This window comes from Epargyreus clarus, unplaced genomic scaffold (genome assembly GCF_041222505.1).
Source record: "Epargyreus clarus isolate Ecla_fem2 unplaced genomic scaffold, WU_Ecla_fem_2.2 ptg000007l, whole genome shotgun sequence".
Classification (NCBI taxonomy): Eukaryota; Metazoa; Arthropoda; class Insecta; order Lepidoptera; family Hesperiidae; genus Epargyreus; species Epargyreus clarus.
The window spans coordinates 12,667,068-12,694,703 of NW_027332215.1; the positions used below are offsets into that span (position 1 = coordinate 12,667,068).

The following is a 27,636-nucleotide window of genomic DNA, read 5'->3' on the forward strand; positions in this document are numbered from 1 at the left end:
GTTTTCGGCTTTTGAAAACCTAGCAACATTATGATCGCCAGTGGCGCCTTCCACTTCATATAACCTTGTCAGGGCGCGGAAATTCAAATTTTGCCGGGGCACTCATAAGCGTAGTGACGTCCTGGTTACTGCTAGTCCGCTCTGAATATAGAAATGAGTCGCGAGTCAACCAACGGCACTCATGGACAGTCACAATCAATCTCAGATAGCATTGTAGTCTTTGCTGGGATTGATCTCAGCTGCGTTGCTATTCCCCACGATGTTACAACATCCTTCACACCAAAACAACAACACTTACTGCTGGAAATGCAATTGGAAAAGCTTGCAGGATATGTAATATCACAACAACATGCTCAGTTGGTGTCATCAATAACAAAATATATATTGACCCGAGAGAGTGGAATATCTAACTTAATGGGAGGTAAAGCTAATCATGGATTCCCTTCATACAAGCGACTAGTAAATAATGCTGCTAAGAATAGTGAGATTAAAAAGAAGGATGAAGATCTTTGAGATTTAAGGAACATCTGAATTTGAGTAATGGGGTGTTGAAAAAAGGAATAAAACAATGAAAATACTAAGCACTGTTTAATTTTTAACCTTACATTTTAAAGATTCTTCAGATTGTCAATTATATTTCTTTATAAGCTACACAATGTATTTGTGAATTTAAGATTGATTATATATTTATGTTTTGGTTAGCATCACAACTGCATTACAAAATATTCATAAAGCTAAACAAGTTTTAAAAAAACTAGAACATTAAAAATGAAATGACATCCACTCATAATATACACTACTACATATTAGTCTTCAGGCTTCTCCGGCGGGGGTCCGCACGGCTGTAGCATTCTCTCCGTTAAGTTGAATCTCACGCGTGCTTTCGATTCGTTCTCCACAATCGCAAAGTAATTCATTAAGTCCGGATGACCCATGTAGCTGCAGCAGGAATCCCTGTGCTGGTTGGTCAACCATTCATATTTTGTAGTGTCTGCGTGCCCTGTGCCAATATACTTGCTTTGTAAATGCTCCAACTGGCTGTGAATGTTGTATCTTTCACCCATTTTGTATCGTTATCGATGTATGTATTTAGTTTTGCAAATATTTTGCGTTTTAATCAATTATAATGAGACAATAGTCAACAACGAAATGGCGTCAGTCATTGACATTGACAATGACATTTAACACTACTGCATAGAATATTACTATATACAGGACTGCTGATAGAAAAAAAATACGCAATAAGCACACCAACACAGACTACTTAGAGCTAAGGATGCAACGATATATCGAAATATTGATAATATAGACCCTAATTATTTACTTTCTATTGATATTAAATCATTGTTGACAAGATATTACTATAACGAAATAATATGGAAATCAAAAAAATAAAATATTTAACATGCCTTTCGGTAAAAATAAAGGTCCGAAAATTGACACTGAAAATAAGTATTTCGCCTACTTGAATAGTTTTGCTCGGAACAATAATTTATTGATAAATTATTAATTATATTTTAACACTTCAATACAGATTTCGATAGATGTGTGTCATAGACAATATTAATCTTATATGGTCTGTGGACGTAGAGCAAATTTATAAAATATATTGAAAACTTGAAAATATAGACTATACAGTCATTTACAATTTTATAATCTCAAAATCTAGAAGGTATTCTCTATATTCTGTGTGAAATTGTGAATAATACAACACAACGGCGATTTCGTGACAGGAAAGACACTAGCGACGTAAAGTTTTCATTGAGGGAATATGTGTTTACTTTGTGAAATTTTTACACTTTGTTAAGTATCTGAAATTTAGTCATGAAATATGATTGCTACAAAGGGAAATGCACTGTTCGCTGTTCTTTTTATGGTGGTGTCTGTGAGCTGCAGAATACACAAGTTACCTCTTGTGGTGAGATAATCTATATTAATTATTAATAGGCTTAATTGTAATCCATATTCTTAGTCGGTTTTGAGTGTATGAACTATGTCATGTGTTTTAATCTACGCATGTTCTAACCCAAAAAATGCAGAGAATTTCATAAACTGAAAGGCCCATCATTTCAATTGTTTACTTCATGTTCCTAAATTTTATATTAGATATTCTCACCTTCAACTTCTGTCTAATAGTCTGTATTTGATCTAAGATTTCTTCTAGGACTTTCCCTCCTTTCTTTTTTTTAGGACTTTCTATTGTTTCATAATTAAGCAAACTAGTATACTGTCAGGTGGGCTGGTATGTGGCCACTGTCACTGATAGCCATTTACAATCCACTCCAGATAAGATTGGAGCTGGAGGAATGTAGCCACAATGTACTTGTGGCTACTAGAGGGTAGCCACAAGTACATTGCTACCTCTGAGGACCAAGTAAGAAAGCCTGCGATAAGTATGTCTGCCATACCATATTCTTAAACTAGAAAACACCTGCAATTAAAACTGCTGTTTTAATGCAGAAATTGGTGTGACAGTGGTGTCTCCGTGGTTCGTGGTTCATTGTTTGTGATATGAGACTGGAGACGTTACTGCTATTCTTGTGCCTGTTGTTACAAAACTATAGTATTAAGACATTTGAACATTCAACTTGTAACGGGTACTCACAATATGTCATACCCATTACATATTAAAATGTCTGAATTCCGCTATAATATAAGTCTAAAATCATAATAGTGTTAAGTGCTGCGGTTTTGGTACACACATTGTAATAAGCAGGAGAAACTTTTTGTGAGGCATTCTAATTTGGTCCTCGAGGAGGCAGCACTTTTATAATCTACCTTAGGTAGAACTCAAATGGTCTCTGGAGTTGATTATATGTCAATGTATATGTCAATAGGGAGCAGTTGCCATCAGGTGAATTGCATGCTTGTTTGCTGCTTCTATGATATTAAAGTATGATTTGATGACTCAAATGGTAGAGGTTATCATACCGGTATGATGCATGGAAGATTCCAGGTTCAATCCCCAGTAAAACCGATATTTTTATGATGAATCTAGATTTCTGTTCTGGGTCTGGGTGTTTCTTTATTCACATATGCATTGTCACCACTACAGAGCGAAGCTCAATGTGGGGCAATGAGTGTAGAAAGTCTTTTTTAGGGTTATGTACCTAAAGGGTAAAAACGGAACCCTATAACTAAGCTTCCGCCGTCTCTCTGTCTGTCCCGGGGCTTTATCACGTGAATTGTAATAGATACACTTGAAATTTTTACAGACTATAGATGATGGTGGCAATAACAACAAACATTAAAAATAAAAGAATCTTAATTTTTTTTTCTGTATATGTTTACTACGATCTGTCACACCTCTGGACAATGAATAAATGGAGGTTGCCATACAAGAAACTGCTATTTACAACAGTTTTCGCTTTATCAATTGAACCATAATTGGTAGACTATGATAACATATACTAAAAATAAAAAATGTGTCAATTTTGTGGTATTGACACCTCTATGTGCGAGTTGGACTCGCACGGGATCAATTTTGTTTTCTTTTAAAATGGCTTGGTCTCAAACTGACTTTGCTTCCCAAACACTAATCTTTGAAGTCAGGCATATGTACAAATGCCTGGATGTATATTGTTGTTTGTTGAGGAAATTGAATGCCATTTATATGTATAGTGTATGTGTAGTGTAATTATTGTGTAATTTAGTAACTGTATTAGCTCCAATGTTTGTGGTTAACTATTCGATTGATAGTAAAGAACATATTATGTGCCAGATTAGTTTAGATTAGTTAGTAGTTCTAGTTAGACTGAGTCAGAGGCCAGTGTGGTTGATTATAGCCTAAATCATGCTTATTCCGGGAAGAGACCTGTGCCCAACAATGGAATGGTAAAGGGTTGAAGAACATGAGATGACACTTGCTGTAGTTTCAATTCGTTTACATTTAATATTTTTTTTATCTTATATAAAGATATCTTATTTAAAGCTATAAAAAAAAAAAAAAAATTGTATGTTTCTAGAAAGATACTTGATAAAGGACCAAATTTGTTGTTATTGCAAGACATATTATTTTGAAGGTGGTAGAAGTTTCTGGATTGATTCCGGCGCCACCACCGCCACATCTATTTCTGCCTAATAACAACAGTGATAAGCGCTGCTATTTTCTGGTTTGAAGGGTGTGGTCATTGAGACATACTTTTTTGAGGTATTCCAGCTTAGTCCTTAAGGGTAGTAGCATTTAGCCAACCTCAGTTAGGAATATGTAATCCTATCTGGGGTTGGTTACAGATGTTCATCATGTATCATGTATCATCAGGTGGACTACATGCTTGTCTGCTACTTCTATATTATAAAAAAGCAGTATGTTGGCCAAAAGTTCATACCAGTAACTTTTTATTTCCTGTTCTCTATTATTGTGTTCTTCTTTTTTAGGACGATGAGCGTCATTATGTGGACCTTACTACATTTGGTTTCTTCCAAGGCGGCATCCTTGACGTGCACATGGTGAACTTCAAATTACCATCTGGTCAGGTGCTCGGAGAAGTATGTTGGACTTTATATCTTGATATTTTACTATAAGATCCCTTGTAAATTACAGACTTATCAGGGGATACTTTACTCAGACCTTTAATTAGTATGGGAAAGTATACATATGGGTATATTGCAAGGATTCGGTAATAGCCGAGGGTTTGAAAACTCATTCAATGGGTTGTTTATTTCACTGTCAATAAATATACATTATGTAAAGTAAATTACAATGATTCTCCATTTATTTCCAGTATGGCTTTACGTTGGACAGAACTGTGAATGACGCAATTAATCCATACTTAGAAGTTCATTCCGACACATGCATATTGAAGGGTGTGGAAAAAACTAGCCCTCTGTTGTCTCCGCACCATCCAGCTATTGTCTTTTTGAAAATGGATTTTAATAATTTAAGGTGAGTACATTAAATTGATTGTATCTATTTGGGGGAAATAATATTTTGACCCATGACAGAACGGTAACGGCATATGCTTTTGGGGTGAGACGAGGAGAGGTGTTAGTGTGTGCAAATGTTACCATTTATCTCCAGAGCTATTGGTCTGAATGCAGTTTTCTGTGCCCATTGCTGATTTTGATTTGATTGGTTCCAGTTCTTAAATAGGTGTTACGGTAAAAACTCACCATGGGGTGCTGCAGTAAATATTTGTTTGTGCAAACCAATGTTATATAATATTATAAACATATGGATTTAATTATACATAGGGAAGTACAGGGATGTTTACTTGTGTTTGTTGCATTAGTATTTTGAAAGTATATTAATGGTCAGCGGGCGATTGGCTTTGTTAATTGTTAATTTGGTTTAGTTCATAGGTAATCAACGCATTTTGAAAGATACAATTAAATATTGCATTATGGAAAATGATAAATTGGTCCTTTAATTCAGCCAGTTATAAAGGTCCAGTATATTTCAAAGTTTAGTGTTGATCTTTTAGTAAAATATTAATTTGTGAGTAATACAGAAATCAAATATTTTAGGTACATTCTATTCTCGTGTGAGTTTCATGATAACATTCTGCTAAATATGCTCGCTGACGTAGGTGAAATATTAGTTTGATAGAAGTGTTCACATGCTTATACAGAGGTTTCAAATAACTGCTCTCACGACATTCAATGATAATAAAACTCTTAGTCATTACTTTTTAATCAGAATGAGTGTGCACACTCATTCTTTTATTACATTTTATAATGTTAGAAAACGACAGGTGATTATATATGTTATGTTAATGTTCCCATATGTTCTTGTATTTGCAGCCCATTATGTTCGTTTATATGTACAAAAATAACAGATTTGTAACAACATCTATCATATTTCTACAGTTAACCCTGATATACGGTAATTGCTACTTGCGAATAATTTAATCGATTAAACTTTGATACTGATGTATGTATATATATGTTTTTATTTTTAACGAGCCAGTAAACTTATTAAATGTATCTAGCATTATTTTATTAAAGGGGTAATTTATGTATTATGTACATGAGCTATATTATTTGTTTCTGATTTTTTGCAAAATGAAGTAGGTCTTAATTCCAATGCTAATGAGCATAGATGAGCGGGCTAATCTTTAGTCTACTTCCGCAGACAAGACGGTTTAAAAATTTCTAAAATTTTGCCTCCGTAATACTGTACGTAATGTTAGACCATTAACCATTATCTTGAAACGGATGATATTTATATTTTGTTTGTCAATTTTCGTATACAGTGTTATATAGCTAGCGTGTTATATAGCTCTAGCACCTAATATGCAAGTAAATTTTAGCCATTCTCAATTAGTTTCGCATTTCATATGATTTTGCATTTATTTGTTTTAAGCCAGGGCAGCGATCGAAGTGCAGTATGTTATTTCAATGCCATTATTTCTTGATAGTATATCGGCACGGCCATGAATTATAATTATACTTTCGCTTTAGCGTGTTGATAAGGCAAGTAGCATACAGTAATGATGACAACGTTATGACGAATTTAGGGGGCGTTCAAGTATTACGTAACGCAATTTGGGGGGGAGGGGGGTCTTGTAAAACGTTACGATGCGTTACAGGGGCGGGAGGGGGTCTTTCTTAATACACGTTACGGAACATTTTTTAATAAAAAAATAGTGAATTAAAACTCCTAAATTGGCAACCCTTTTCATTTACGTTTTACGGGGAATCCCTTGAATGAGTGGGTTGTATAGTAGTATATATGCTTTGACTATACTTAAACTAACTTAGAATACTCAGGAGACCTAGTTCGGCTGAACACGCCCAAGGATAAAAACTATAACATAACTTTTTAGCGAGTTTAGGGTAAAAATTGACACTTGAGTGTTACGTAACGTTTAGAGAGGGGGAGGGGGGGTATAGAAAAACATTACGGTGCGTTACAAGGGGGGGAGGGGGGGTCAAAAATCTTCAAAAATTGCGTTACGTAATACTTGAACGGCCCCTTATCATTATTATTTTAAAACTAATTTTACGTCGCAAATCTCGATGTTACGTCATAGATCGAATAGGACGTGTATATTGCTTGTTTGTACCATTTAAGTTTCAGATAATGTTTGATTAGAAATATTGTTGTCATTGAATTCCACAATCTAATTCCTTAATAAAGGATTCATTAATTCATCACCGCAATTCATCATTAAAAATGCATCATTAAAGATCTATAATGCATTTTTCATTATGAATTGAGGTTGCCTAGCTTGCGGTTTAAAATTTTGCTTCATATTTGCTGAAGATTAAGGTACTATTAGGAGGAATTAAAAATAATGCACCTCTGGTGTTTCTAAGTTATGTGCTTGCTGTAACGGCGACGTAAAATATCGCGTGGAAACGTTCACGCCTAAGATTTAAAAAGGAGGTTCTCAAGTGTGTGTGTAGTCTACGAATTCACTATAAACGCTATGGGAGCCGTGCCCAGCTGTGGGACAGTGATGGGTTGACGATGAAAGGACTCTAAAGAATAATCTGCAATGTTTATCAGACCTAAATCAGTTGTGAAACGTGTTTCATTGATATGTGTATTTTTAACCGACATCCCAAAGAGAGGTTATTTCTATTACGTTCTGGCTCTTACAAACCTTATAGTAGTTCAGTGCTCAAGCGGATATTATATTGCGACTCTCAGCTTCCGGCGAATAACGAACTTTCTATGAAGCCTTGCAATATGTGTACCTACGTTCTATGACTCTACTGACTTTAATAATAATATTTTGTATGCGATTTTTGTATGTATTTTCTTTTTTATTTTTTGCGGAAGATCGTTGAAATTATGATAAAACGGGGCGCAAATGTGTGTCAATGCTGGTGGAAGACACTTGACACCTTTTCTAATTAGCAAAAAAAATTTTTTTTTGCTAATTAGAATTAGAAAAAAAATTTTTTTTTGCTAATTAGAATTAGAAAGATCCGAGTAAAGATTTCCATTACGCAAAATCACTTTCTTTAATTAGAACAAAAGGTATTCAAAAACAAAATGAGATGAACCATTTTGTGGCACCTTATATAAATATATAAAATTTTCATGTCACAATTTTAGTTACCGTACTCCTCCGAAACGGCTTTACCGATTTTCACCAAATTTTATATGCATATCCAGTAGGTCTGAGAATCGGCTACTATCTATTTTTCATACCCCTAAGTGATAAGCGTTGTTCACCCTTATTTATGTCTCTTATTATTATTTATATTTTGTTATTTATATGGCAACACAACGTTTGCCGGGTCAGCTAGTAAAAATATACAACAAACCTATATACACTTTGAATTGATTGAGATGATTCGGCCACAGACAAATTGCTATTTCTATTAAATTTTAGCGCTCAAAATTACCGGAAGGAGATGGGGCGTGCAACCTCCGATACAAATTATATTACGTGACCTAGATGTAGTTCAGCGTAGGTACATCAGGACACGTTCTCGTAATGAATATAGTTATAGGGAGTCTAGTTCAATTATAGGAAATAATAGTAGTAGATTAGATTGTTCTCTCGAGATTGGAGATTGTCAAACGTGAATTAAATAAAGGCTGAAGTATGTATGTGGTAGAACCATCTGTGGTTTAACTCCGGAACCGCCGCAACACCTATTTCTGCCCAATAACGGTAGTGTTATGTGCTGCTGCAAATGGGTACACCATTTGAAGGGTGTGGTAAGGGAGATATGCTTTGCCGAGGCATTCCATTTTATCCCACAGGGGTAGTGGCGCATATGTGGCCGATCTCAGATAGGAATCTAATGTTATCTGGGGTTGATTATACATGTCCATGACACTTACCGTACGGTGAACTGCATGCTCGTCTGCTACTCTTATATTATAAGAAAAAAGAAAATCTATTGCAGTGGCAGATCTTTTTGAGTGTAGATTATAGATGCACCACTTATCTTATTCTGCCTTGTAATAGCAGTGTAAAGAGTCTTAAGTAGTGCTGTGTTAAGGTTTGTAGGGTGTGATAAAAGTTCTTGCATTGAGGTTTCAACCCTCAACACATTTCTACGCTTACACTAGACGTTTAAACTTAGTCCTTAGGGATAGCAATGCGTCTGTGGCCTACCTCAAATATCTCATACCTATATCACAAAAAAATATGTAGGTATTTATAACTGTCTATAGAATGGGTTATATTTAGAGATGAGCAGAGGGTTTAAACCCATCGGGAATAAACCCGGTCGTTGGGAAGAAATAGGGTTTAAACCAGAAAATGGGTTTTTATTCCAGTACTGCCCACTGCACTGTACTGTACTGTACTTTATTTAGCCCAGTACTGGGTTTTAACCGGGTGTTTTGCCCATCTCTAGTTATATAACAGACAATGATTGAAGTCATCCTTTCAGCGCTTTTTCTTTACTGCTTATATCGGGTGTCTCCGCTATCTTTATTGAATTTTATCTGGGGTTGATTTAAAGATGTCACTAAAGAATTCCCCCTACAGGTATATATGATTGCGACTTTTATAATAGAGGTGAAACGTTTACCATAATGACCATTGTGTTTGTATTGCAGGCTCAACATAACCTGCGAAGGCGAAGTCTCCGCGTTACATCTCTACCAGAACAGGTCGATGATACCAATGGACAGGAGCAAACGGCACTTGCAGTACGTCATGAGCCGGCCACAACGATCCATTCACGGTATTTACATATCAATCACCTGACATGCATATAACTGAAAATTTCACATAAAATTTGTTTCTTTCATTAAATAAAAAAAACCATTGTAGTGATTCCAATATAAAAAAAATACATCCCTCTATTGTGTAGTGCATACAGAGCATACACCATGCAGTGTAAAATATAAACCATCCTACATATTGGCAGCGGATTGTTGCGAAATAGTTTCATCGTAACTTCATTATTATTATTTCGTTCTCTTAAATATAAGGGCGTTGGTACTTGTATCATAATTGTGCTGCCTAAGGGCGGATCTAATGGGGGAGCAGGGGAGCCCCGTAATCGCGTCCGAAATGGATATAATATTTTTCATATTAAATCGTATTGGTAATAACCCTTCTATGAATTTATTTCAGGGGGTGAAAGGACCGACGAGCGTTTGGGTCCGCAGTGCTCTTACGCCGTGTTGCCGATTTTCAGGGAATCACGTGATGGTTTCGACTATTATAATACCAGTGTTAGTACCATTTTATTTCTTACATTTCGCTTGCAATATCGGTTTTTTTTTCATTATAGGATTTTTATAATTTACGCCTTCAATGCCGTCTCAGGAACCCTTAGACAAATATTGGGACCCCGTTCGCACGTCATCTAACATGAAGAACTCATAAATAAGTTTGGATTATGACGTCACATTTCACGAATAGAACTGGTTGAACCACGTGCTTTCGTAATAATTATGAAAAAAACGTTTTATTTGTTTTGTCGGCTTTTTTATATAATAATGATTGTAAACTCAGGTTGTGTTCGCCAAGGTCTCTCCTAACTTAAAATTTATATTATAAAGGTAGCCACATAGTATATATAATAAAATAATATATTCAAAACTGTAATTAAATCTTTGAACATGTAACTATGAGGATACATTCTGAAAAGAACCATGCACCTGTGTCAATAACTGTTTATTACCAATAAGAACTACGCACTATCAATAATAAAAATATTTCTTGAACAGTAAATGTACAACATCGTGAAAAATATATATAGATCAAAAACTGTTTTTTACGATCCAAGATTAGCAATCGTCATAAAATAGAAGAACAATATTATTTTCCTAAACAAATATATACATATTATATATACATATTTTTATTTCTGTCATTGAAATGCAGGCTGTCTAAAAGGAATATATTTATTTATTTAAACTTTATTGTAAATCTAGTGATTACAAAGGGCAAACTTAATGCCTAGTGGCATTCTCCTCCAGTTAACCCTTGTTGATGAAGAAATGTTGTTGTGGGTTTTACATTTAAAAAAAACAATGAGAAAACAAATGCAAAAAGAAGCATATATCTGACTAACTTAATTTATAATAGTAGTTATGTTCATAATAATGTTAAATGACGATATATTGGAATACCTCATGCAGTTTTATTGTCTGCCGTACAATAATCAGGATATCCATGTCATTCAAAATATTCGGGAAACGGGTCTAATAAATGAACACACACAAAAGCAGGCCTAGCCTAGTGCTTCAAACGCTGCCACACAATCAAGGAGTCCTAGGTGTGACCTATGATTTGCAAAGTTGTGTATTTATTACAAATTAATTGTCACTTGCTTTAACTATGAAGGAAAATATCGTAAGGGACCCTGCTAGGGCCGGATTTAAGGGAGGGCAACCGGGGCGGCAGGCCCGGGGCCTCCACAAAGGACGACGGATTTTTTTTTTAAATTCCGACTTGTAAACACTAGTAAAAAATATATATATATCTTTTCCTTTGATATTTATTTTCGCTTTTTACCTTTATCTACAGTACTTTGTACAAACATGAATACTAGAAGAATCTACCTGCGTTTCACAAAAAAATATTTATCGAAAAAGTCAACTGAAAAAATTGTTCATTTTATTCGGAAAATAATTTGGGGCCAGGGGGCCTCCACTCCTTTGTTGCCCCAAGGCCTCTAGACCTCTAAGTTCGGCCCGGGACCCTGCGTACCTGAGAGATCTTTAAAAAAATGTTAAAGGTGTGTGAAGTCTACCAATACACAATTTGCCAGCGCGGTGGATTATGGCGTCATACTTTTTCATTTTGCGAGGAGACCCGTGCCCAGCAATGGAACAGTAATGGATTGATGATGAAGACAAATTTGCCAATATGTTATGATTCATGATAGCTATCTATTCCAGTTCGCAATGTACGTCGCGTCGGACAAGGAGGAAGGCCTCTACAACCTGTATTTCCACAACTGTCCGCATAAGGACTCCGTTCCCACCCCAGCTATTAATGTTATGGTAAGTTGTAGTACCTTTTATAATATAGGAGTAGCAGACGAGGGTGCAGCCCATCGATGGTAAGTGGCTACTGCAGATCATGGATATCTGTAATTACTAGATAAGATTAGATTCCTACTTAAAGTCGGCCACAGGTGCGCCGCTACACCTAAGGATAAAGGAGGAATACCGAGGAGGAAAAGTATGTTTCCCTTATCTTATCTGGGGTTGATTATGGATGTACATGGGCGGCAGTACTCACCAGGTGGACTGCATACTCGTCTGCTGCTTTCATATTATAAAAAATTAGGTATAAAAGAAATTAATTATTACTCCTAAACAGTAGCAAAGATTTGATAATGTAATTTATAATTTCCAGATAGAAATATACGAGATCAACGATGGGAACTTTCTCTCCGCCGGTGAGATGCCACTCCCGGCGTTGTACTGCATGATGTCCGTCATATTCCTGCTGAGCGCTGGCTTCTGGACCTTCATCCTGAAGACCAGCAAGCACAAGGTCTACCGGATCCACATCATCATGTCGGTGCTGGTGTACCTCAAAGCCATGTCGCTGGCCTTCCACGGCATCAACTTCCACTTCATACAGACCCGCGGGGAGCATATTACCGCCTGGGCGATCCTCTACTATATCACGCATTTGTAAGTTATTTAGATTTAATATAAAAAATGAAACCTAACCTAACCTAATAGCAATACTAACCTAAATAACCTAACCTAAATAAATAAGGCGATACTCTACTACATCACGCATTTGTAAGTTATTTGGACTCAATATAAAAATAAATACATAAAAGTTTTAAAAAACTAAAAAAATACTAAAAGTAACTAAAAACTAGAAAATAATTATAATAAAATTTAAGTTATTAAATAATAATACAATTCATAGTAAAAAGCGTGGGGTGCTTGATAATTTAAATGTTACAATCATTCTATTGGCAATTATCTATGAGAGAATAGTTATGAACCGCAGTAAAATACACCCGCTCAAAGATTCCGTTACATACATAGATACAACCCAAGCTAATAAACGCGTGTCAAAATCAAACCTAAACTAACCTAATAACATTGTATGTAGTTTACTGTTTTGTGTTTATAAGCCTATCACATATTATTGTCATTGCTCACGGTTGACTGTCAGGGAATGCCATTAGGCATTAAGAAGCTTTTGCTAAAGTATAGTAAAAAGTGACAATTTAGCAATCAGGACAAATGGTGACAGTCTAGTCACTGAACTAGCCACCAGGTTGTGTTTATTCTTACCCTTATATTACCCTCCCGCCCCTTCGCCCTCCGCTCCGAAGTTCCATCCGAATTACTCAAAATTATCTGTTTTATCTGTCTATAAGTTGTCATCATCATATTTGTCAAGATTTGTGGTATTGGAGTTTATAAATAAAACAATCCTGATATTTCGACCAATTCGATGAAATATTGGTAGCGAATGTTCCCAAAATGAAAAATTAGTTCAAATTCTTTACATGTTCTAACATTTCAGACTGAAAGGTGCGGTGCTGTTCGTGACCATCGTGTTGGTTGGCACCGGGTGGAACTTCATCAAACACATACTGGCCGATAGGGACAAGAAGATCTTCATGATTGTGATACCACTGCAGGTATGTTGATAATAATGATGACTATAGTTGGGCCATTACAATGCGAATTGAGTCATAAATCATTTTTATCAGATCTCTCGTTCACACTTAAAGGCACATCGGAACTCTCGCTCGCACTTCTAGTGTTGTGCGTAACAACAAAGGGATTTGTCGATAGTCAATAGTAGATAATTAAGGAAAGGTTAAGGAAATAATGCAAAATATTTTTTGGGATGTATTTTTAATATTTTCTTTTAATATTTGCTTTTAAAACAAACAATGTAGTTAATTACGATCGCATCGTTTTTAGCTACCTGCTTCCGAGCGGCATCTATTTATCCATAACGAATTGTGTGGCACTGTCACATTTTCTCGATGTCATGTTTTATGACTCAGTTCGCACGTTTGTCATGGCCCAACTATAAAGACTTTCCTTCGAAACTCTATTGTTTGTCCTTTTGATAACCCGTCCACTATTAGTCATGTATTATTTTCTACATAGCTTGTATAGCAAAATATTGTATAGGCAATTATTTTTGAGTGTTAAACTATTGGTAATGATTAGTATCGAGTATGTATAATCTGGATTACTTCAGACAATAGGGAAGATTAATATCAGAAACGCACTTAGTCTAAATATACATTTTATTTTTAAGAAATATATCATTTACAAATACAAAAAGTATTTGATAAATAAACTAAATGTATTATTTTAATAACATATATGTCTGCATGTATTTTTAACACACTATAGTCCAAAACTAATACGAGGCAATTTTCTTAGCTACGGTTCAAGCGTCTTAGTAGAGATTGAAGGAAAATTTCGGTTCATATACATACAATATACATATATCACTTTAGTCTTGTTGCAATCTGGTTGCATTTACATAATGCATGCAATAAATTGAAGCGTATTTGCACCATGCCTATAACCGATATGTCAATTGATTTGGCACAATGAGTTCAAAATAATAATGAACCAATAAAATGGGTTGCATAACTTATGTGTGGTAATTGACAAGTGTGTTGTGAAGATGAGTCTGGTTATGCAACTTCTGGGCCAATCAACACATTTCATTGGCAGAGCTATTATGCAGATACATTTAAAAATGGGAGTCGTAATGAACCACTATATTATTTCGTTCTATTACTTCAGTTCCAATAGTGGTATAAACCTATGCTCTATCACCACATTTATTTCTGCCTTGTTAAGAAAGGGATAAGTGCTGCTATGTTCTTATTTGAAGAATGGTATGTGAGAAACAATTATACGCAGCGTCCCAAGTTATTCTTCAGGTAGTAATGCCTTTGTGGCTGTTGTTGGGCAAGATTTCAATCCTATCTGGGGTTGATTATAGATATACATGGACGGCAGAGGCCAGTTACAATCAGGTGTACTGTATGTTCGTTTGCTTTTAGAGAAGACCCATGCTCAGTAGTGGGACTAATAATGAGTAGTTCATCCCAGGCAAACGTTGATTTTCAAAGTTATGTACTAAAAAGAAATAAATTATCATTTGATTTAATGGTGCAGGAAAACATCTTGAAACCTGCACCTGTTATTTAAATAATTGGCACTTGGCCAAGTCGACTCTCCGACGAAGGGCGCACCACCAAAATTTCCATTTTTTTTAGTATTTGTCATTATAGCAACCATTGAACAATGTGAGACTTTGTGCATTGCGACAATTTGAACTGAACAAACGAACAATTTGAACAATTTGAGCTATTACGGTTCAATAAGTAAAGCGAAAAACGTAGAAAAATGGCTAACTTGTATGGATACCCCCATTTATTTTAAATTTTCTTATTGTTATTATTTGCTTTTACAGTATTCATTATAAATATCCTTTTTAAATTTTCAAGTGTCTATTTTTACGGTTCAGAAGATTGAGCCCTGTGATAGACAGACAGACAGCAGGGGCTTAGTAAAATACTTCCGTTTTTTTGGGCATTCTAAAAAAGCTCTCAGTGCAACAGACTATGGCCTAATCCTCACTTTGCCCAGCAGTTAGACAGTAATGAATTGATACCGATGACGATGATTATTTATTATAACTCTTACATAGGTGGTGGCCAACGTAGCCGAGATCATCATAGCGGAGAGCGAGGAGGGTGCAGCGGAGCATAACGCATGGCGGAGTCTGTTCTTCTTCGTGGACATGATATGCTGCGGCGCTATCATGTTCCCTGTTGTTTGGTGAGTATCATATCAATGGTATTTTTATACGAATACTAGTGGTGCCCGCGGCTTCGCCCGCATTTTAAAGAAATAATATGTACTTGCATTGGAATGACAGTGGTGCCATCTGTCGAAAATTGGTCTTACCAACTCCCAAACCCTCGTGGGCTCTTGGACAACAACTTTGCTAAAGATCATCACTTGATCAAATGCATAGTTTCCGATTCTATGACTACTTACGAATTAAAAATTAATTAAAATTCCCACGGACTAAATTGTGAATCTAAACCATTCTCAAGTCCCCTTGAACACACACAACAAATTTCATCAAAATCAGTCCAGTCGTTTAGGAGGAGTTCAGTGACATACACACGCACATAAGAAATATATATATATAAAGAATTAAATATATTAACATTAAGATAGTTAACTTTTATGGTTCATAATCAAGAAAGCAACACTAAGAGACATCATTGCGAGATCTACAGACCTTCTCGTTTATAGCCATGTAGAGCTGCGTGTGAGAGTGTTTTCTGTTTTGAGGGCGTGGGAAGGCAAAATTTAGTTTTTAATATGCTCTATATCAGCCGTCCGTCATTATGATAAAGTAACAACATATCGGTTAACAATATCAGATAGTACTTCTATTCTTTATGGAGTTGAGTAGAGGTGTCTATGAGTTGGAGTAACTACTTAATAGCGTTGCTACATCTATTCATATTACATAAATAAATTCTACTATGTTACTACACACTTATTTCTAAATCTATCAGAGTAGATGTTGTAAGGCATGGTTGAGGCAAATATGAGCCTTTCCAAATTATTACAAAGATCCATCTATTGTCTTTATCACAGACTTAGTATTTCAAAGTGACCAGAGAGATTCATTCGTGGAGGCTTAGATTATTTAAGTTTTACAAATAGACAAAAACAGTTTTATTATATTTTATTAAACTTAAAATGTAATATTAAAATTTAAGGCCTAGGGATAATTATCTGACTTCTTGTTGTTTGGACTAGTAACTTATTTATTAAATTTATTTATTTTTAACTTTATTCTAATCTCGTTTGTTATTTCAAATTTTACATGTTTCATTGACACACATATTAATGTAAATCCCAATCTGGACCTATAAGTATATACCGATTCTTAATTAGGTGTCCAAAATGTAAACAAATGTATCAAGAAAATACGTTTCAAATGGTAGTTTCTTATTTTTTACGCCGTCAAATTAATACAACTATAATAAAATAGTAATCTAAATAAATTAAGATCAATTCACGTTCTTTAATATTGATATTACCTCAATTTCGTTCTATACAATAATAATAATTCGTATTTTGGAAATGACATTTCTTTGTTTACATTTTGGACACCTAATTATGAATCTGACTATAGTAGTAGAGTCCTATGTAATATTATTTAATAATGCTAAAGTCCTATATGATATTATTTTTATCTACTAAAGGTCCATACACCACCTGGAGGACTCCTCGACAACTGACGGCAAGGCGGCGGTGAACCTGCGCAAGTTGAAACTGTTCCGGCACTTCTACCTCATGATCCTCTGCTACATATACTTCACGAGGATCATCATCACTATTCTGGAGGTATACTTTACTTAACAGTGCATTACGGCGTCTTTAATAGTCAATGTCTCTAATGTAAGCCATACACGCTACGGTCTACCGGACGGTTAGTTTCTTTTTTTTTTTATAATATAGGAGTAGCAGACGAGCATGCAGTCCACCTGATGGTAAGTGGCTACTGCCGCCCATGGACATTTGTAATCAACCCCAGATAGGATTAGATATTCCTACCTGAGGTCGGCCACAGATGCGCCGCTACCCCTGAGGAGGAAGCTGGAACGCCTCGGAAAAGTCTGTCTCCCTTACCACACCCTTCAAAACAGAACACAGCAGCGCCTAACACTGCTGTTATGAGGCAGAAATAGGTTTGGCGTTGGTGCCGCCGGAGTCGAACCACAAAGGGTTCTACCACCTTCACTTTACTTGCGCACGTTTACCTGTACAGGTCAATCGCACGTCGGTAGCGTGTGTGAGGACGTTCCGGTGTGCCGGTAGTGTGACAGTGTACAGTCCGCGCCGAACTGCTAGTCCGCTCCGAATATGGAAATGAGTCGCGTCGCAATAGAAAATTGTAGATATTAGCGGGACGAAGAGAGCTCGGGACCCCCCCGGCACCCTCCGCTGCTCGCTCTGTACATAGCTGCGTTAGTGTGCCCTTACGTTACGGAGTATATTAACTAAACCTGCGCGTATCAACTTCAGATCGGACTAGAAGTTTGACACGTAATATACCTTTACAGACAGTGATGACATCGATTGAAAACTATGACGTACTGTACGGTGTCACACAAAATAATTCGAAGTCCGGTGTACCTGCGCAGGTATACTTGCACAGGTAGACCTCTCGGTGCACCGTAGTGTCAGGGCCGGATTTAGAGGTCTAGAGGCCTTGGGGCAACAAAAGAGTGGAGGACCCCTGGCCCCAAATTATTTTCCGAATAAAATGAACAATTTTTTCAGTTAAGTTTTTCAATAAATATTATATTGTGAAACGCAGGTAGATTCTTCTAGTATTCATGTTTGTACAAAGTACTGTAGATAAAGGTAAAACAGCGAAAAAAATATCAAGGGAAAAGATATATTTTTTTTACTTGTGTTTACTAGTGGGAATTAAAAAATAATTCCGACGTCTCTATTGTGGGGGCCCCTCTTTTGTGGAGGCCCCCCGGGGCAGCCGCCTCGGTCGCCCTCCCTTAACTCCGGCCCTGCGTAGTGTGTATGGCAGGCATATTTTTTGCTACCGACAGCACCACCCCCACGCATATTTATGCCTACATTAAGCGCTGCTGTGATTTGCTTTGTAGGACTTAGTTGGAACGCCTCGTAAAAGTATGTCTCGTTTACCACACCCTTCAAACCAGAACACAGCAGCGCTTAACACTGCCGTTGTAAGGCAGAAAGAAATAAGTGTGGCGGTGGTGCCGCAGGAGTCGAACCACAATGCGTTCTACCACCTTCATATGTCATAATAATAATAATATTATAAAGAGGTAAATTTGATTGTTTGTTTGTAAGGGCTAAGCTTCGGAAATACTGAATCGATAGTGAAAATTATTTCACAGTCAGAATGCTACACTATTCAAGAGTGCTAAAGGCTATATTTTTATTATGATTGAATAAACAGCGGGCAAGGACTTAAGGCGGACTAAAGGCCCGGCGGAATGTTGAACGGAGGCCCCCAGTGTAAAAAGTTGACATGATTTTACAAAATTACAAATGTGTCCATAGAACTATTCGCCTGTGATTCGGTGACCGTATTTTTTTTCGCTGACTGATACACATTTCATAGATTGTTTGGTTCTGACGACCTTTTGTAACAATTGTGTTTGGAGGACCCCCAGGTTATAGTACTAGAGTCTACGACCAAAATTTATTTATTAAGACCCTGGGAAATATATGAACGGTTAAAAAAATCATCCGGATAGCTATTATAAAGGTCGGCATTTTTTTTTGACATTTTAAAAAATTCGCATTCGCTATATACTACGCGCAAATGTCTTAAGACCAACTTATTCGTCGTAAAATTATAAAAGCTATGTACATTTCCAATATCATAAGTATTGCTATGATACCGACTACCTTTTTTTGGACACAGCAGAAATAGCCTCCCACGCAATTGCTACACTTTTGACAAATTACTCGTACCTAATTACCTAGTCGGGTTCAGCATCATAGAATATAATGATTTTCGACAGTTTCGGCCATATTGCTATGATACTTGCTGGTCGTGGGCTCTACTATTAGGAGACCGGACCGCCCCTTCCGCCACCCCTTAAGCCGCTCGAGGGTACTGCTAGTATTTAATAATAACGTTTAATCTTGTGAGCAGTGATAGCCTAGTGTTTAAGAAACTCCTCGATCGAGGGGTCCGAGGTTCAAATCCCAGGCAGGCACCTCTGATTTTTGAAAATTATGTGCGTATTAGAAATTAATTATCACTTGCTTAAATGTTGAAGGAAAACATCGTGAGGAAACCTGCATACCTAAGAGATTTATAAAGAAAACAATCTCAAAGGTATCTGAAGTTCACCAATATTTGGTCAGCGTGGTGGACTATGGCCTAATCCTTCTCATTCTGAGAGGAGACCCGTGCCCAGCAGTGGGACAATAATGGGTGGATGATAATGATGATGATGATGTTTAATCTTGTCTTCCACAGAATACAGTGCCGTTCCAGTACTCGTGGATCGACGAGATGTTCCGCGAGATGGCTACGTTCGTTTTCTTCGTGACCACCGGTTATAAGTTTCGTCCGGCTGCAGCGAACCCGTACTTCACGCCGACACATCTGGACGACATCGAGCCTAAAGTGTACGTATAAGTGTGTTTACCGACCTGAAAAAGGAGGTTTTGTATGTGTGTATGTAAGTTTGTGAAGTTGTTAGAAGTTAGAACCCTTTTTGGTTCGGCTCCGGCGGCATCATCGCCACACCTATCTCTCCCTCATAACAGCAGTGTTAAGCGGTATCTTGTTGTGACGGGTGTGACATACTTTTTCGAGGCGTTCCAGCTTAGTCCTCACCTAATATCTAACCCTATTTGGGGTTGATTACAGATGTCCATTGGCGGCAGTAGCCACTTACCATCAGGTGGAAATGTATGCTCGTCTGCTAATCCTATATTAAAAAAATGTAAAATACATTTACGTATCATAGGGTCAAGATGTTTAGGACCCCGTATGTCGGGCTTTGCCTGGTAACGACCTGTACCGACTAAAACCTCTCTCGTTTCTACCTTTGTTGCTCCCCGAGGGGTCACTGCTAAGTGTTTCTTCTTTCTTTGTATGTATGAACTATGAATGTATGTATGTTTGTGTATATGCATGTATGTATGTAAGTTTGTATGGCCGCGTTTTTTTAAGGCCTGAAGTCTTGGCCTGACGAAGTTATTCTTCTTTAGGCGTACCATGTGAGGGAAAAGTGTTGAAGAAACAATGTTTGTAACGGAACCGGTTAAGTTGGAGTGTTACGTTCCGAAAATAAAATTTAGCGCAAGTAGTACTTACTTTCTATGTGGTAAACAATTTGAACTAGTGGCAATTGCAAGCGCAAAATGCAAATTTTAGAAGATTGGCAAAGTTTTCAGAACATGACCCGTATTTTTTATTCTTTACTTACGCTCCCGACGTTAATATTCTAACTTTTTGCCCGCAACTTTCAAAAGATTGTTCATTTACCGAAATTTACTAAAGAAAAACGATTTTCTCCCAGCATAACCATAGGATAACTTGTCACTCGTACGAACAACAAATATTAATACAAATACGGTTTCTTAAACAGAATGTTGTTTATTTCAGGTTGTCTGATATTGGCGTTTTGGACGGCGTTACTAAGAGGGAGATGAAACGGGATGACATGCAACCGCTGATGCAAGACAACAACTCTGATTAGGTACCGATATTCTAGATAGTTATATTAATTACATATTAAGGACCACTAGATATAAATGAAAGTAAGGATGTCTATTTATTCCAAAGACGAGGTAGCCAAATGGACTCCCATTTCTTTTTCGTGTGTATCACTGCACATTAGCGCCTCATATCTAATGAGTACTTGTAAATATCTATTCCGAGGAAATATCTGATATATTACATTACCGGTCTATTTGGGTATTGTGGCTTGTTCGAATTTATTCTAGATTTTTTTTAACTTTGCAAAATTGTAACGATTAATAATTCCAGGTTGCCGGTCGGAAATAAAAATTGACTGTTCTCTGATGTTTTGAAAGTTTAATCTTTTATTTGCATTTTACATTTTTCAAAAGCAAATTTAAAATGTTTGTCATATACATGAAGAAGATATTATTGAATGAATCACTATTGTTGTATTCAGATTCAAATAAAGACATGTTTTGTATTACCAATAATATGAAATCACATTATCATTATAATATAGTTTGAATGTGCTTATCAATCTAAAATTTAAATAACAATAAAACAATTTACACGAGTTTATTATTTCATTTCAAGTCTTGTTGGTTCCAACATGAATAAAAGATTTTCTTTTTTCTGGAAAATTCCGAAGTCCTTCTACACGGGTGACTTTTTTTAATTGTATTTTGCGTATAAAGATTTGCTTGAATGTAAAAGATAATTTTCCGATTAAAACAAAGTACAGATTGCTTATAGATCACATCTAAGCTATATTCAGGCTGTGGCTAATAGCTTTCAGATTTTTTTTAATGATTATTTAGAAATAGAAGTATCAAGCTAGTATGCCATCCACCTGATGGTTAGTGGGCACTGCCGCCCCTGGTCACATATTATCAGATGGACTGCGTACGAGCTTACGACTTCTATATGATTAAAAATTGATTGTTTAAGTAAATTTTATGATCTAAACATTTTTTGAGGTAACCTGGTCCCTACACTGTTTTCTCTATTTTGGTTTATTTTTTAGTAAAAATATCATAATATAAAAATCTGTTGACATAATATTTCTATATCATTTTAATATCTAAAAATAACATATCTAATCATTTCTATTGTTCCTTTATAAAAAATATTTAGTTTTATTTTTTTTGTATTTTTTATTACATATAATCTTTTTAGTTGTACTTTTTGGGTTGTTCATTGAATTTTCTTTTAAGATTTTTTCCTTTTTAGATTTATTTACCAAATATTGTTTAATTACTTATATACAGTCACGTTTAAGTTGATTTTTAGTACATAGTCAGAAAGACATTAAACAAATAAATATTGGAATAGTTTTATTACAGGGGATTAATACATTTATTAGGTTAATTCGTTCGTATGTTCAGGTTTTTTGTGTATGTTATAGCCCGCGCCAAACTGCTAGTCCGCTCTGAAGTTGTTGCGAGCAGGTGTAGTCATACCATTTGCTATGGCGACACGATTCATTTCTATATTCAGAGCGGACTAGCAGTTGTACGCGGACTATACATACTTAACATAGACAATAGCAAAAGAAAAGGGCATGCGGTGGATTTCTGATCTAAAAGTGATTGGATAAGACCAATACCTTATTTTGTTATATCCGATAACTAGTGATAAGTGATTGTTACTGTTTTTGATCCACGATCATCTATTAACATCAGGAAGATCTTACCTTAGTAACAGTGAACAGTAAGATTTTTCTCGAATAAAATAACTAAGTATTGAGATGGCGATTCATATAAAAAATTGTAAAAATTATGTTAATCGACTTGGAAAGGATTTATTAGTAACTTAAAAAGAACACAAAATGAAATAAAAGTTAATTTCTTATTAGAGATATGCAGATATTTTGAGAGCTTTAACTCGAAAAAGTTTTTGTATTGAATGAAGCTACATGTCGGGAATCCTATTTAAGATTGTGGATATAAGAATTATTGATAACGATTAAAATAAAAATGTTATGTGTTTCATTGCACTATGTATTTTCAACTTAAAGGTGGCTGTGGTTGATCCATGCATTAAATATGTATTAAGTTAGTGTTAATATATCATTTTCTTTTTTATGCGAATATTGTTATCTTACCTGTAATTGTAATTCAAAAATAGGGTTGTGTTACATTGATCTGAGGTACATATTTCACTGCAATAATTCTATCATATCGAATTTGTAAATTGCGCTAGTGTTTAAATTTTTATTGTTTTTTCTTCTTATTTTTTATTTCAGTAAGATTGGTTGAAGTAATATCAGAGGGGCAAACTGTTCTATTGAAAATGTAAGCCAATTTGATTATTTAAAATAATATATGACAAAAATAAAGTTTTTATTTCACAGAACACATTCAAAACCATATAAATGTGGACAAATATTATAAATAAGTACTGTTTTGTTATAAATCTAAGATCCCCTCTTCTCGAAATAATACAAAAACTTTGCAAATTACTTCACATACAAATACTGAATATACGCAACACTACCTAAGTAAGCACTACAGAATCTTAATATCCTGTTTCTCTAATAAATAAATACACAGTTTCTTAAATAATAATTGTAATGCTGCAACATTTCAAAAATCTCATTGTACACAGGTACGCTGGCATATTATCTATTTCCAAAAAAATATTCACAAATACTATATAAGGTTGATCTAAACATACCAATATTAAAGAACATAGTCAATGTAGACTACACTTTTCATCGTACTCTCGACCCCTGTATTACACAATCTAATCTTACCCAAAATATTTTCGGTTAAGTTTTTTTTATGTCCCTACATAACTTGATTTTTTTGGAGAAACCTTTGATTTACAGTAAGTAGTTGAAAAGCAAAATAGCTCATAATTATAATATGCTATTGTAAATATAAATATCTAATAGACAATATTGTAGGAATTTTCGGTATCTTATGTATTTGAAATAACATCTCTTGTGACCAAAACTAAATGTATATTCAATGACATATTATACATGATTATTCTTGAATTATGTAAAATCATTTTTGTGGCATATAAGTTCAAGTGAATATTTAGTCATCACCTGTATTATTATTAGTCATAATGCACATACTCTAAATATTTCAGAATGCCGTATATTACCAATATACGGCATATATTACCGTATTTTACCAATGCAGGTCTATTATAGGATATTGTTTGTCTTATAGCAGTGTATTAGCTGTGTTCTGGTTTGAAGGATTGGTAAGGCATGTCTATGAGGTCCTTTAAGGAAATCCCCATACTCTTATGTGAACAGTATTACAACCTAGGAGTAATAAGGGGGCTACAGATAGACTTTACCCTTTTTTCAAATCGTTTACATATCGCTCTTATAAATCAAATATGTGTGTGATTTTGAATAAGCCATGAAAAGTTATTTTCCTTTAAATGTGGATATGATTAAATTTGTATAACATAATAATTAAATTACTTATCTGTCTAATATGTACGACAAATATTTTAAAATAGGCTTGTATTAGTTAAAGTGTATTGTGTTAGTTCGTAAACAAAATTAATTATAAAGCAATACTTAATTTGAAGTGATACTTAACAGTGTTAGATATAACACATGTAGATTATAATATCATATACATACATATATACCTTTATAGAACCTTTGAATATGTACAGTGATGATATCGCACCGAAGAAATAAAAATATCAAGCATTTTTTTTTTATTTGCACATGCACCGTATGAAACCCACCCGTAATTTAAGTAATCAAATAAAAAATCTGTGACAAAAAAGGCAACGTAAAAAATTAAGTAAGATTACCTTCGTGTATGTCTTTTATCCATTCTCTCTATAGTATACATATTCATAAACGTTTCATGATATCGTAAATATAATGTTTCGTTTATTAATATTAAAACATGTTAGGAAGGGACAGATCCTTAATTACATCATCTAAGACACTGTTATTATGCGTTTAGTTATAAAAGGGTATGGTGCTACCTTATTTTGCTGACTTTGAGGCAATTTCACTGCTCTGCATATCAGTGTTTCTTACTTTACTAAGTTGAAATTGGTATTGGAATATATTGGTATTGGTAGTTGGTACCCCCACTCCATGGTGTTAGATGTGTCGAAAATTTAATGATTAATGAATGAAAACTAAAGTTATTTACATTTTGATTGTATATTATAACGGATCGTATAAATAATTTGGTTTCACTATATACTGCTACAAATATGTACCCCTATGTAGAACCGTTCCATCCTCTGACCGATTTAGAAATCATTCAATCGCACCATCACTACCTAATCCTTAGTAAAAATCCTTCATAACCATATTTATATAAACAGTCTTACATTTTATATCATGATTTGTGTGTTGATATATCAGTCTTTAAATGTTTCGTATTACCTTTACTATATATTTGTAGTGAATATAAAAATAGTGGAAACAATAGCTTCGTGTTGTGTTCACTTCATATCATAGTTTGTTACCTAAAAGGCGATGTAATACCTACTTTTATGTGAATATTATTTTGTAAACATTATAAATTGGTCGTATTAAAAAATGTATGATTATGAGTAAAATAACAGGGAAGAAACTATTCAGGCTGGCTTTGCAGGTCTCGAGGGTCAGATGTTCCGAATAGATCTAAATTTGGCATTTTACTTTGAAATTTGGAAAAATGTGGATTTTATTGTGGAAGCCCCTCTTGTGGAACACGAGGCAGTAGCCATGCCTGTCCTTCTCTTAATCTAGCCATTTATAAAAGTCAAAAACATTTATAAAAGTCGAAAACATTTATAAAAGTCAAAAACATATTAATTATTAATTAAGAAACTTTTCATTCCATTTCGTGTGTGCCAGCTTTTTGGTGTATTAAAAAAACAGGTACAATGTACAATAAGTAGGTACATTTTCTATTTGTTCTAAATTCCGATGCTAAAATTGTATTCGCGAAATTCATGACGCCATAAGATTGCCACCAAATTGTAACAATTGTTATTTTATTGTAATTTAATTTCAATATTTGAGCCTGGCATCCTTGACTTATACGTAGAATGGATAAATATGTAAAATTTATTACGTAACTATTTGTATGTTCGCCTATTATGTGTGTAAATGTAATATAATATTGTAATATTGTACAAAATAAACGAAAATAAATAAAATATATATTTTTTATGTTCGCCATTCCCTGTATCATGAATTCCATAGAAATACAGAGACAAATAGGTACTCAAACAATTTTTATGGATGATTTAGATGTCTTCCTAGCCCGGGATTGTACTCGGAACCTTACGCATATCATACCGATATGGTGATAATGGTGACCACTAGGTAAACCACGCGGGTCGTTATGTTATCTACGGTTTATGCCTATGAAGTATTAATATTTATAGCTTGTTCATGTTTTCACTTTACGTAGAAATTGCTTTAACGTATATTACGTAGGAATTATAAAAGCAACCCTTACGGTCTTGTTTATTATCGTTAAAAATCTTTATTATAATTTATTTATTAATATAACTTTTACTATCAAAAGCTTTGCTGCTTTTTATTGTCATGAAACATGATGACACGACGCCGCATAAATTATAGTCGAATCTACTTTTCAGAACGAAAATGAGTGGACAGCCGTAATCGATATCTAATAAGCAACAATAATGTCATTCATTTAGCACTTACGGTCCTTTTAATTGTACCTGCGGAGACAAGAGCTGGCGACAGGCCAGACATTCCAACCGCTGGATGCCACGAGCGTGGTGTAAACTCGAACTTGTATTTTACTCAGCTCGCAAATCATTGTTGTTCACAAATCGAAGTTTTAACGTCGACAAGGAAGTGTAGCGTGACGACGTACTCTGTTTTCGCATGTCAGACAAATGTTATTATTAAGGAAAGAATTATCACCACTTCACCTCTGAGGTGCGCACAATTTTAATAATAGGCACACTTGAGTATTGTTGAGCGTTCTTTCTTTATTACTTATTCGGGGAATACGCGTGGTTCGAACCGCATGAGTCTTTAGTAGGATAGTCTGTAGGATTTATAATTTTTACATAGGAATTTTCGATATTTCTGAGTTGAAAAAATAATATTCGTTCATCAAAAGTCAGCCGTATCCAAGTTGGTCCCGTGCAGATGGATAAATAAAAAAATATATAAATTCACCGTTTACCGTGTTTTACTATTTTATAAATATCAAAACTTACAAGTCTAATATGAGCTTGGGGCATTCCATTTATTTTAAAAGCACACGTTTTACATACATGACACATAAAATAATTAATTTTACCTTCAATATGAGCGCTTCATATCAGATTTTACGCTTCATTTCGTTTTAGAGAGCAACCTGATTTTGCTGAAAGGTGATTTACATAAATGTTTTAGTTAAATATGTTAATTGCTTTCATCTGGCGACCATCACGTTACAAATGTACCTAAATACTTGACGACGTATGGTCGGAACGTTGAAGTTCGAATAAAAACAAAGTCAAGAGCCTCGAGCGCCGTTGGCCTGCAGCCACGGACACGTGGCGCGGAGCG

At 35.1% G+C, this 27,636-nt stretch overlaps 2 protein-coding genes across 2 annotated transcripts; one reads left to right on the plus strand and one right to left on the minus strand.

Annotated features, from left to right (window-relative positions):
* Positions 1 to 575: 575 nt before the first annotated feature.
* Positions 576 to 1,185, minus strand: LOC140743432 (splicing factor 3B subunit 5). The gene has a single exon (XM_073074693.1). It carries the CDS (start codon positions 1,062 to 1,064, stop codon positions 807 to 809), a length of 258 nt encoding a protein of 85 aa, XP_072930794.1. The 5' UTR covers positions 1,065 to 1,185; the 3' UTR covers positions 576 to 806.
* A 422-nt stretch (positions 1,186 to 1,607) lies between these two features.
* On the plus strand, positions 1,608 to 26,258 carry LOC140743434 (protein GPR107). The gene is made up of 12 exons (XM_073074694.1): positions 1,608 to 1,918; positions 4,378 to 4,488; positions 4,725 to 4,885; positions 9,473 to 9,600; positions 9,996 to 10,096; positions 11,771 to 11,875; positions 12,234 to 12,517; positions 13,374 to 13,491; positions 15,540 to 15,670; positions 17,122 to 17,263; positions 19,902 to 20,053; positions 21,039 to 26,258. Exons 1-12 carry the CDS (start codon positions 1,832 to 1,834, stop codon positions 21,130 to 21,132), a joined length of 1,614 nt encoding a protein of 537 aa, XP_072930795.1. The 5' UTR covers positions 1,608 to 1,831; the 3' UTR covers positions 21,133 to 26,258.
* Positions 26,259 to 27,636: the final 1,378 nt, after the last annotated feature.

What these genes read in the sequence shown, in the direction of transcription:
- LOC140743434 (XM_073074694.1), top strand. Translation starts at nt 1,832, where the DNA reads ATGATTGCTACAAAGGGAAATGCACTGTTCGCTGTTCTTTTTATGGTG. An exon ending in ATGGATTTTAATAATTTAAG is followed by an intron (nt 4,886 to 9,472) that starts GTGAGTACATTA and finishes TTTGTATTGCAG; the next exon opens with GCTCAACATAACCTGCGAAG. An exon ending in CCCCAGCTATTAATGTTATG is followed by an intron (nt 11,876 to 12,233) that starts GTAAGTTGTAGT and finishes TATAATTTCCAG; the next exon opens with ATAGAAATATACGAGATCAA.
- LOC140743432 (XM_073074693.1), bottom strand. Translation starts at nt 1,064, where the DNA reads ATGGGTGAAAGATACAACATTCACAGCCAGTTGGAGCATTTACAAAGC.